Source organism: Rhynchophorus ferrugineus, unplaced genomic scaffold (genome assembly GCF_030347505.1).
Source record: "Rhynchophorus ferrugineus isolate W39M unplaced genomic scaffold, kcgeb_rfMv2 rfM1, whole genome shotgun sequence".
In the NCBI taxonomy this organism is placed as follows: Eukaryota; Metazoa; Arthropoda; class Insecta; order Coleoptera; family Curculionidae; genus Rhynchophorus; species Rhynchophorus ferrugineus.
In genome coordinates, this window is record NW_027472580.1 from 81,719,342 (window position 1) to 81,732,873 (window position 13,532).

The following is a 13,532-nucleotide window of genomic DNA, read 5'->3' on the forward strand; positions in this document are numbered from 1 at the left end:
CGTTATCGAGGCCAATACAATGAAAACATGATGGGAGACTATATCTGGGGATCATTAAGAGATACTACCTATGAACTAGTAACTAGAAAGGGTAAAAGCATGCACTTTTAAATTATTTTCTACTTTTTTGTCAGTTATTTTGATAGCAAAAACTTAACAAAAATAATTAAAATGTTCATTTAAGTGATTTCATTTTCAATTAAAAATTAACACTACAGATTTTGAAAAATATCGCTCAAAAGTCAGCTAACGATATAAAAGCCTATAGACCTATATCACTGCTGCCAATAATATCTAAGGTTTTTGTTGAAACTCCTGTTGAAAAGAATAAAATCGATCATAGAGAGAAAAAACCTAATACCAACACACCAGTTTGGGTTTATTAACAAGCACTCCACAATTGACCAGGTCCACAGAATAACAGATGTTATTGAAAAAGCCTACGAAAATAAAAAGTATACTCAGCTATATTTTTAGATGTAGCACAAGCTTTCGATAATGTTTGGCATGAAGGCCTTATTCATAAACTATAGAAAATGCTACCAAAACAATACACCAAATTATTAAAATCATACATTACAACCAGAATGTTTAGAGTCAAACAGGAAGAAGCTTACTTTACAATAAGACCAATGCTTTATCTACTCTACACTTATAATATACCACAAACGGAAAATATTACGATGGCTACATTTGCTGATGATACTGCAATTATAGCTGTCGGAGACAATAGTAAAGAAGCCTAACGAAAATTACAACAGGCAAGTGACAATATAAATAATTGGACACAAGTTTGAAAAATAAGAATTAATGAAAATAAATCTGTACATGTGCAGTTCACCTATTAACAGACCGTACAAGCACCCATTACATTCAATACATACAATAATACTATCTTCCATATAACAACAATGCTAAATATCTCGGAATGAATCTCGATGCAAAACTTCTCTGGAAGGAACATATAAAGAAAAATGGAAAAGAACTAGAATTGAAATATAGGAAAATGTACTGGCTAATTAGAAGAAAATCACAATTATCAGTACATAATAAATTGCTATTATAGAAGCAAATACTGAAACATATATGGACATACGGGGTTCAATTATTGGGATGTTCTGCAAAGAGTAACATAAATAAAACACAAATTTTTCAGAACAAAGTCCTGAGAGGTTTTGTGGGTGCACCCAAATACTATAGGATTGATTACCTACATCGAGACCTTCACATACACACAGTCAGTCAAGAAACCAAAATAATTGCAAGGGGGCATGAGGAAAGACTCCATTCTCATACGAATATTGAAATATTGCAACTATTGTATACCACCAGAACAGGAGACAGACTCAAAAGAATCAAACCATCTGATCTTGTGTAGTTTTGTGTACTGAGGTGCATATATTAAAAAATTCAGCAGTGACATGCATAAACATTATTTCACCAGAGACTGAGATAGGGCCAATGGGTCCTCCTAGTTATATACCTAGATTTAAGTTATCATAAAGACAAATTGTACGTTAGACGGAAACGACTAGTAACAATATATTAATTAAATAATTTTAAAAAATGCCCCAGACGTTTCGTAGAAGTATACATAGGAGAAACTCGGAGGATAATAAGTGTATAAAATGTATAAAAGAATATCAACGATAAAGTATGGACACACGGTTCAGTCAACTTTGGCGAAACATTAGATAAATACTGCCACATATTAACTTAAAATAAGTTTTAGCCACTCCACAAATCTATTTTGAGAGATAATATATTGGTTAAAGACACATTTAAATCGGATAACCTTATTACGAGGTTGTCTATTTGCGTGAGTTCATAATTATTCATTTTTTCTGTGGAACAAGTTCTTCTATAAAGGATGAATGTCACATGAATAGATCTTGTCTCATTTGCTTTGATACGCCATGCTTTCAAACATAATTCGACTTTGTTTAGACGAAGTTGGTTTCTTGTGGCTGATATTGGATCCACGTGTAATTATAAAACCACTGTATAATCAGCATATGTTGCATGTGTATCGACATGTCAGCTCTATAAAATATTTATAACAATGGACCAAGAACACTACCCTGGGGAACACCTTATTATATTGGATATAGGTCAGTGTATTCGTCATACTGTTTCACAATAAAATGTCTGTTAATGAGGTATGATTTCAGTAGCTGAAAGTGCGTATGACGCAAAAGCTTTTTCAATTTAACCTACAGTCTAATGTGGCAGACCTTGTTGAAGAGTTAATATACATCGAGAATTGCAGCGGATCAGTATTTTTTATCATTTAATTTTTTGGTAATTTTGTTAACTAATCTCTGTATTTTTTCTGTTGTTCCGTGTTTATTACGGAAGCCAAATTCATGATCTGGAATGATGTTTCTCTCTTCTGTGATTACTTTTAGTCTCTTAATGTACAACTTTTCAAGACTTTGGAGATAACAGGTAACAGGCTTATAGGATGATAGGAGGAGGTGTCCGAGATTTTTTCTCTGATTAAGAGTCTTAATGATTTCTACCACTTTCCAAGTGCGAGGAAATCAAGTTCCTCCAATATTATGCCCTGAATATTTATTATTATTAATATTAATGCAACTTCTGAACGTCTTTAATGTCAGCAATGATGATTGTCCTTTTCTAACTGAAGATGAAAATTCCTTATACTTCTCAAAAATATTTGTTACTTGAACAGCTGGAACGTATTACGCATTTATGAGAAGATAATAACAATATTTTTAAATTATAGTGATAAAAATGCCATCCCCTATCCAATAACAAACCTGATTGATCAACCTCTCATACATACAACACGAAACAAAAGAAAAACAGTCGCAAACAAAAAAACATATACTGAAATCTCGTTTCATCATGAAATCCTTTAAATAATAATTCTAAAGCGCCGCTACTAAAAGAAAAGCGACCAGATGAAAGCGATATATGTATTTTTAAAGTAGTCAAGCTGATCTGGAGAAAAAAGTTTTCTTTATTACAAGATGAGAGGGAGGGCCTTGATCTTGGCGGAGATTGAAAGTATGTCGGCTCAGTGGCTGAGCGGGAGACCTTGATAGAGACCGTTTTTTTTCGAGCTTTCTCTCGACATGTACGACACAAAGATGCTAAAAAATAAATAAAATTTCGTTATACTTTGGGGGTTTGTGTTTTTCGGTGGATCAGACAGGTTTAATGTAGATAGAAATTCATATAAAATCATAGTGTTATGTACATATATGTACATATAAAAGTTATGGAAGATAATTTGGATTAGTTCTAGAACATCGTCCTTTAAATATATCATATGGTTTAAGGAATACTGTTCAGAACACTTATGAAACATAGAATAAACGCCCGTACAGTATTTCAAAATGTAGCCCGTAGATAGCCGCTACATCTCTTATCTTTCACGCAATTTTTTGGATTCCATCTTAAAAGAAGGATGTATCTCTTGAAGCAAAAAATCGACCCATTTTTTTGTCTTAGTAACGTTTAGGGTAGACTTAGTTGTAATGGTATTTAGAATAAGAATTAGATTATAAATTTGTCATAAAATTGTTGTATTAAGTCACAACAACAAACAAATTGTTAAAAGAATGCTAAAAGTATATCGATATTTAGGTTGCCTAGAGAGTCTAAAACTACATTTTGTTTATTTCTATCTTGATTACTTTCAGAAAGATTTCTGAGGGGTAAGTGAAAAGCTAGGTTAGCCATTTCACTACGAGAGCAAAGCGATAAAGAAAAGACACTCAGAAAAATAAAGCGTTTCTATGTGTATTCTTTTTATTTTATTTTATTTTAATTTAATAACTCGTTTAACATAGCTATTTACTAGATAATCAGATGCAAATGACTAATACTCTTAATGTAAAAATAAATAAAACCAAATTTACGAGGCGGGAAATAGAGCTTGAAAAAATAATTGTTTAGAAAAATTAGAAATTTGTACGATGCTATATTCTATACATATTGACAGACATTTCAATGGACCTTTCATTTAAAAAAATAATTTTTAAAACCTCGTAGATGGTTTAATTAATTCCTATTCAATATCGAACCCTTAGTAAAAAAACTTATATAATTCATATGTGGATTAAAGTTATTTCAAAATGATAATTATATTTCAACTAGTTGACCAGTTCTATGATTTAATTTAAATTTTCCAGCTTTTCACTAATATTCAGAATATATCTGAAGTCACAGATTGAATCACATTCAACCAATATACCTTTCGTCGTGTATGTCAATATAAAATATACCAATTCTTGCTGAAACAGTCTACCTATCTAATAGATAGTCTAATAACTCTTTATTTGTATTTTTTTTCTACAAATTCCTGTTTGGACTGCTAATCTTCACTAGAGGTGAGGTACATATGTTCTACAGGTAAATATTTTCAGGTCATTTTTTTGGAATATAATATTGGTTCCCATATTTTATAAGAGGATATTTGAAAATTCTATTAATAATCCTTTGACAATAAACCTTCGAGCAAATAGAATAAAGAAGATGGGTAGTCGGAAGCTACAACTCATCAAAAATGACATGAAGAATCTAAATATGTATACTTTTAAAACAAATAATTTGACAGATGTATTATTTTCATTTTGTTTTATTTTTACGATATTACGATATTATTTCTAAAGTGGTTTGGCCATTTAGGAGGTTTTGATTGCATAATTTGGTATATATTTTATATAATGATGAATTTAAGATACTATGGAGATAAATATTTTATATGTTAATAATGCATAATTAGAGAATATATTTGTTCAATAATTCAATAATTTAAAAATAACTAAATTACTAATTCACAAAGCAACAAAAAGTTAAACGTAAAATGCTCTCTAAATACATCATATGATTTAAGGAATCCTGTTCCAAAACGCTTATTTAACATAGCATAAAGGCCTGCAAATTACAATTTTAAAGGACGTTTTTTACTTCTGTACAGTATTTTATTCAAAGTATAACCCATAGATAGCCGCAAGATCACCCATCTTTCAGGAATGTTGCGGATTCCATCTTAAATGAACGATGTATTTCTTGAGGCAAAAAATCGACTCATTTTTTGGTATTTTCATAAAATATTAAGCGCTGCTCCGACAGGTCACCTCATATATGTGGGAACAAGTAGTAATACGAAGGAGTAGGTCTGAGTCAGAGAATACGGGGGGCAGAGTAGGCATTTCCCATTTTAAGTATATTTTCGCTGGTTTTGCAAAACGAATCAATTGTAGTCGATAATTATCGATGATCAATACTCGCTTTTACACATTATTTGACTGTCTAGAACGCTATTTGTGTTGGGTGGTCAAATCACCGTCAAAAACGTCGAAGCCAGTATTCACATGTTGAAATCGATGGAGCATGTTTGCCATAAGCTTCACACAACATTCGATAAGCTTTAAATTGATGTAAAAAGTAGAATTTTCCACAAGTGGGATATAGTCAATAGGAATCCAGACATTTTAAACGCATTGGAAACATGTTTTGTTCACACTTAAACGAAATAAGACACTAAAAAATAATACCTGTCAGTGAGGCTTCAACATAAAGTTAGCTACAAATCTGGTACAAGATGCGATTTAATACACAGTAACACCATCTATTGTAAATCCTTTAAAATTAATTTATAGTCCATACTTTAATTCATCTATGAAGATATTTTAATATCCTCTATTTTATCTTTTGGTAACTTGTGAATAATAATATGTATATAAGAATTGATATAAAGCTGTTTCAGATAAAATATTATTGTACTAAAAATAATTGGAGAAAGAATATTGATATATCTAATTTTTTTTTCGTTTACAGAAATACCAAATTTCACAGCACCAATATCAAATGTGACCGTAGCTTTAGGAAGGGAAGCTATTCTTGAATGTGGTGTAGACAATTTATCTGCTTTTAAGGTAAGTGGAATTTTTAGTTTCAGATAGTTTACTGCTAGGGACCACGTGTGTCTTAAAACGCAAACCTAGTTATATATATTGCGAGAAGATGTAGATACACTTATATAATTGCAACAAGTAAAGTATTAATTATTTGCATTTGCATTATGTTTCATTTCATCAGCTTTATTTACTAATCATTAATTTATAATTCCTATTTGTCTTTTAACTTAATAGAACATATTTCTAATTAACGTTTCTATAGATTATCAAACGAATCATTTCTGCTACAATAAATATTGTTCGTGCTTTTCACTTAGCGGAATATAACAAATAGAAGAAGAAAATAAATGAGGATCATTATAACAGATAGTAATACAAAACCAGAATATCTAGTTCCTTATAATAAAATGGATTTCGTCGATTTGATTCCAGTTTATTCCGAAAACGAGTCACAAAAGCTACTGTTCAGATATATTTTTATTAAATGATATCTCAATGACATAACTAAAATTACAATCTGAACAAATAATTGTTTAGTTAGTAATATTGAATAGTCCTGAATTGCCATATGTAAAATAAATTAAAAATTTTTGTGCGACGATCTTTTAAGTTCCAATAACGTTTTTGGGCTACTGTTGACGTGCACAGGTGTTTATGGTTGTTATGACATTGCGTTTAAAGTATTCCTCAATAATTTATTCTCAAAGCTTGTAAATTATGTCCAAATTGCTATATATATCATAACTTTGTAACTGAATATCATATGATCATATGGGCTCAGAGATTTGTTTATAGAGAACTACTTTATTGTACAATGTCTACGGGGTAAATGTTTTTACAACTCAGCTTCGTCCCCAATATCTTTCCCAAATAACAGGGCTGTAATGATAAATTGTATTTATGAAATAGAGGTAGATGTAATTAATAGATTCAGATGTAATCATTCAATGTGATTCACCATTATTTGGTCCAACAGTTAGTATTATTTATTCACCCACTGAATTCCGCTGCAGTTTTTTTTAATATTCACCTACAGCCAATTCAGGAATGTCACGAGTATTGTACGGTAGCTAAAGAACCGGTCCCTCTGCAGCACTCTTGCATTTATGATCAGTTCACACTACATTAATGTTTTTGACAAAACAGTAAAATTTTATTTTATCTTAATCATCATTTGATGTTATCACTTTGGAACTGAAATTATTCAGGATGTCCTATACAAGACTGATCACACCCAACACTATTCTTCAAACAACCTTTTATAAATGTTAGAGATAAAGAAGGTTAAAAATGCTCTACATCACTAGAAACTAAATATTGTTATTCTGAAGATCTAAAGTTTTGAATAGAAACTAGAAAAACAACTATTTTATTGGGCGTCCTTGTTCACAACAATATAGCACTGCTGCATAAAAAATACCAAATATTACCACTGGAACGGCATATTTGTATAAAATTGTATTTAATTCATTCCAAATGCATAAAGAAAACTGCTACAGAAAGCCATAGAATTCTGTTTGAAGTTTATGGCTAAAAATTTGTCGAATTAGAACAACGCCAAATATAAAAATATATTGTTTGAGAGGTTAAAAGTTATTCAATACTTCATTCAAAGGTTATTCAAAATCTTGTGTTATTCAGAAGCAGAAAAACTGGCATATTAATAATAGTTGGTTAAATTAAAGCAAGTAGTAGTACTAATAATTCTGACATACTTTTCCTGTCATAATGAGCATTACATTAGTTTAAGGAGATAAAAACTGACTCGATATGTCCTTAAGCTGGAAATAAATACATGGTATAGCCTCTGATGGTCAGGGTTATATAATAAATTAATTATATGTTGCTACTGAAATAAGGTAAAGGTGTCCAATGAATGTCAAAATTAATCGATCTTGAGACCGCTAATTAAATAAAATGCTAAGAAAAACTAAAGCTAGAACGATAGGCCCACTAAAATTATGACCTGAATATCGAACGTTGTACAAAAAAATACCAACGACAAAATTCCAAATACGAATGGAAGTTTCGTAAATTTAATTCCTGAACATTTCAACCGATGGACAGAAAATTGCAAGCAACTCTACAATCACATCATCACAGGATTCAGCAACACCAACAGAAATTTAATTTCCCAATAACGAGACAGCAATGGGAGTATTGCGAACGGAATAAAATCATTAATGTGTCATAAGACAGTTGGAGTCAACCAAATGGCGGAAAAATAATCAATACCATGTGGGCAAACATTGTTTCAATAGCTCTGCTTTTATGCATTCTTTATTACATATTATATTGCATATTTCATTGTATACATTGGCCCTAATATTCAGCAGCTGAATAGTCTGAATATGTTCCTCCAAAATGTATTAAACATCTTCAGGCATCTTACGATGGTTCCTTGAGCTGTGTGTAAGCACAAAATGACTTGGAAAATTAATTTGAGATCTGAGCCGGTGTGTACCAAGGAAATGTCGTCTCTTCATTGATTTTCGACGTAGTAATCGATGCGATTATGCCACGAGTTTTAAAAAACAGTCATAGCGTTCAACATTATGCTACAAAATTTCTTATATCTCTAGGTTTGGAGCCATTTAGAATACTTCATGATATGGTTCGCATTGTAGAGTATGGCTTGTGGTTTAATGAATAAGCAGAAGTTGGACCATGTGGAAGACTTCAGAAATTTGATATCAGTATTATGAAGGCGAAGAAAGCGACATTTATTGCTGAGGTAATATAGTGCACTGTCTTAGCTGGGGGAGCTTCTCTCTAAGTTGGTAAGCGCGTAAAAGAGAAGAAATATTATAATCAATATTAAAATGTGATTCTTTCAAGCTTTTATCCTTCAATCGTCAGTTCGTCAATATTGCTCTAGGGCTCCTAGAGTTGGAGACTGTTAGAGTAACTCACTGTTTACCAAAAACAACGATAAGTTTATGATTAGGAGCAGTGTTTAAAGATGATCTGTGTTTGAAGTTTTTGCGTCGATATGTAACAATGGATTAAGCATGGCTCCATCATTTCACTCTGAAGTTCAATAGACAGTCATCCGAGTGGACAGCACACGATGAAACCCTTCCAAAGCGCGGGAAAACGCAACAGTCGTCTGGCAAGTTTATGGTGTTTGTGTTTTGGGATGCGCATGGAATAATTTTTATTGACTACCTAAAAAAAGGACCATCAACAGCGACTATTACATAGCGTTATTGGGCCGTTTGAAGGACGATATCGCCGAGAAACGGTCGCATTTGAAGAAAAAGAAAGTGTTGCTTCACCAAGATGATGCACCGTGTTACAAGTCAGTGAAAACGATGGCAAAAATCCATGAATTGGGCTCCGAATTGCTTCCTCATCCACCGTGTTCTCCAGATCTGGCGCCCAGCGACTGTTCTCCTGTTCTCAGATCTCAAAAGAATGCCCATTGGGAAGAATTTTTCGTCGAAAGAAGAGGTGATCGCCGAAACAGAGGCCTACATTGAAGCAAAGAACAAATCGTCCTACAAAAATGGTATCGAAGCGTTGGAGGCTCGCTATGATCAGTAAATCACCCTTGAAGGGAATTATGTTGAATAAAGGAAACTGATTTTATCAAAAAAAATATGTGTTTTACTATGGTAGGCCGAGGACTTTTCAATTGACCTGTTAGATCCTACAAATACACCTATTTTTTAATTTATCTGTTTTAACTCAAGGTATGTTTAAAAGCTGTACATAAAAAAACCATAATATTTGGGCGAAAACTTAACAACCTACAGAAAATAAAGGATAAAGATAGTTAAAGTATTCCCGCATCTGCCGTTGAAGTCGGGAACGATTTCCATTAAACAATTTGAAGTTCCATTCGTGTCGATCGGATATCGTCGGGTGGAATCAAAACGCCAAACGACCCAAAAACGAAACAACCGTTTATTTCGACTACAAAGTGCGCGGAGCAAAACTCGAATCCTTCCCGTAACCTATTTCCGGCAAGGGCTCGTCGAAAATAACCCATCGCCGCCGGTGGAGAGTCCACGAGGCCATTCGGAAATTTCCCGTCCAATAATTCGCATAAAGGCGGCCGATTCTATCTTTTTAGATGTCGGCCAGTCAGTCAGCCAGCTCGAGACCGACAAAGAATTTCGGAATGCATGGCTTGAGACGCTTTCTGTATTGTTACCGATTTAACTGGGGCATTTCCTGATAGTTTATGGCCAATAAACGGTCGTAAAAAACTTATATATTGTACAATCTATTTCTCGAAATATATTGTTACTATTCAATATATTTGTTATTGTTTTTGCTACCCATTATTTCTAGATCACAATCTTGTTTTTATAATTCTGCCTTTAAATATATAGAATATTCATTATATACACATTATTTCTGATGCTTCCGCCTGTGTTATGTAGTCTCCCTCTCTCTCGCCCTCTGTCTGTTTCTCTTTCTCTCTCTCTCTCTCTCTCTATTTCTCTCTTATCTAACTTCTATGTTACTTTATATATTTATTGGTATATTGCTTGTATTGCCGTATATTAGTTCCGGTAAAATTAAAGAAAGGTGTAGCGATTTGCTCTATTTCTAGGTAAAGAAAAGTAACAATTACAGATACAAGAACAAACTTATCACTTACTAGGAGCTCTGTTGCTGCCATATTGCTGAACCAACCTAAATATACTTTGAAATTTAACCATCGAGAGCTCACTAACTGGTGAAATACGGGAGAGAAAACAATGTTGTAAATTTTATACAATTTATTTTCTCTTTTCTTTGAGTAAATTAATACCCAAAGACGAGTTATTTCATTAAAAAAAATTTTTTATAACATCTTTATTAGATACGCTTGATTGTACTCTTAATTACAATTAATTTATTACTACTTTTCCTATGTACTTGGATTAATTAACAATCAAGACGAGTGCGAGAAAATACATCAGCATGTATTCCTCAATTATAAAATTATATTTATTTATTAATTATTTACTTATAGCTATAGTTTACACTAAATGTATATACTTTATATAAGTTCGTATGGTTTTGTTCGTTTCAATCTCCTGACATCCTGCGCGCTTTCCAGCAGTTGTATTGCTTCCACGTTAGTATGATTTAGTAATCTTCTTTGGTGCTTCAAGGCGAAATCTTGGATAACTTGGCAAATCCATTTGATTTCCAGGTCATCGTGCAGTTCTTGATTAGCTACATAGCGATAGGCATTGGTAATCAATCGAAGAACCTTGTGTTGACAGCGCTGTATGGCTAGTTGATTTGAATTTTTATTGCAACCCTATATTTGCACCCCGTAGGTCCAAATTGGCTTTATAATTGTATTATAGATCAACCTCTTTGATTTTAGATCAAGTTGAGAGTACCTTCCGACTAACCAGTATAGTTGTTTTATTTTGGTTCTAATGTGTTTTGCCTTTTGTCTAACGTGACGCTTCCAAATTAATCTACCGTCAAGATGGATTCCAAGGTATTTTGCTGATTCTGCTTGAGGAATCGGGCAACCATTGAGTGATATAATTAAATTTTTATTATTTCGCTTTAATGCAAAATTAACGTGGACAGATTTGGAGCTATTAAGTTGAATTTTCCAATCTTTCGTCCATTTGTAGATTTTGTTGACTGCCACTTACACTTTTTCTATTGCCCTAGGCAGAGATATATCTTTTGCCATAATAACTGTGTCGTCAGCTAAGGTTCCAAGAAGTGTTTCTTTTGTTGTTGGAATGTCAGCAGTGTAGAGCAGATACAGGAGAGGTCCTAAGACGCTACCTTGTGGAACTCCAGTCGAGATATTTTTAAATGTCGAGAACGCCATTTCGTGCGATACTCTAAATTTTCTTCCGAATAAATATGACTCCAGCAATTGACAATAGTTACGCGGTAACAATTTGCTCATCTTACAGATTAATCCCATTTCATTAAAAATAGAAAAAATATATATACATTTAAAGATATTAATTAATAAATCCCAGGAAAAGGATTATAATTCAGATCGAATGTACTTACTGATAACGAAACTCTAGTTTGGCTAATACAGACAGGAATTCTACTGGTTACTGTTGGATGCGGTTAACATTACTCCATTCAATTCTTCTAACCATACTGCTCTTAATTCTTCTAACAATATTATTTTAATGCTGTCTTCATGCTTAATACTTATTCTATCAATTCAGTACTTTCTTCTCAATTCTCAACATACTATCTTCTTCTCATTTCAACACTTGCCCTCAGTGTTGATGCAAATACTTTCTTCATTGTCGATGCAAATTCTGTCTTCTCGTTGTTGATGCACAGTGTTTTATCGCTGAAGCTCCTCCCTCGGGTTCTTGGTAGTGGTAGACAAGGCTGGTCCAAGAAACCCTTTTCTGTACACCGATTCGCTGATAATATCGGAGTGGAAAAGCACTCTTAAGCACCCTTTCTGCTCAAGGAATTCCCGAAAATTCCACGATATCGGGCCTTATTAATATTTATGTTTATGCCTAAGCCATAAGGTGTCCTCTACCAGTTCTAACATCTGACACGTTTCGTCTAGCCTCGATACTTGAATCCCCATTATCCGAAACACTCGAGAACCAGCCGATGGGAATCCGTTTTGTGGAACACTTATATTCTCTTTACTTAGCATCTTTTTGGTTGTCTAGTTTCATCAGACGTTCAATATAATGCGATATTATATATTGTATCAAGCCATAATTCTTTTCCCATGTCAAATATAAAGAACATCAGTTAAAGGTCTCATAAATTAGACCCGTTAAGTATACAACCGAAAAATTCTACAATTAACGTAACTTAATATAATATATAATCAGTATAAAATATCCAACTTCATTCAACTACAGAAATGCGGACGGATTTGTTTATTATAACGAGCTTTCTACCAAGTGATTTATATGATGTCAAAGAAAAATTAGGATTTTGAAAATGAATATGGATTTATATATCGAACAATTACGGCGAATATTAAAAATTAACAGCTTTGAAAAAAATGTTACGGCTTCGCTCAAGCTATATGAAGGGTACATCTGGAAACGATGGCAAAACAATGAAGGTACATCTCTACGAAAGGGGAATATTATAAGTAAATTCGCTTTCTATTTACCTCAGTCTAAAATTACAGAAGCACTCTTAAGCTTTCATTTAATTCCATTTTTATTATCAACCTTGTTTCCTTTGGGAAGGTCGAAAGCGTAAAGTATTCTTCGTACGCCGCCAGACGAGCCTTTTCCCTCTATTACAAGAAGAGAGAGCAGAAGAAAAAAACGCCGAAAACATTTTCTCGGTCGTGACCAAAACCGTCGGAAAATCGGGACAGAGAGAAAGAGAGAGAGAGAAGGAAAGAGAGAGGAAAAAAAAGTTCGATGGCACTAGCAAGCGGCCGGCGTTTTTTCCATCTCTTCCTCTTCCTCCCGAAAATTAGCGAATTTAAAAGTTTTCTAATTAGAGACGGGCGCTTGGTTGCACACGGCCAACTTTTCTTTATGTTGACAGTTCGAAGGCAAAATTTAAATCATCGAGAGATTTAAAGGGACAAAGGAAAATGGAGAAAAAAGGGGATGTGAACGGTTTCGATCGAAATCTCTCCACGACTCGCCTTTTTAAATAGGTGAAGTTAAATTGGAGCCACTTGAACGTATCAGAGTGTTGATCTAC

At 33.2% G+C, this 13,532-nt stretch overlaps 1 protein-coding gene across 1 annotated transcript in view; it reads left to right on the forward strand.

The window, feature by feature from the left end:
• The window catches only part of LOC143200269 (neurotrimin), a 339,465-nt gene that overhangs the window by 197,882 nt on the left and 128,051 nt on the right, over positions 1-13,532 (forward strand). Inside the window, exon 2 of the mRNA XM_076410706.1 lies at positions 5,815-5,912. Within this exon, the coding sequence (XP_076266821.1) occupies positions 5,815-5,912 (98 nt within the window). The remainder of the gene's footprint in view (positions 1-5,814; positions 5,913-13,532) is intronic.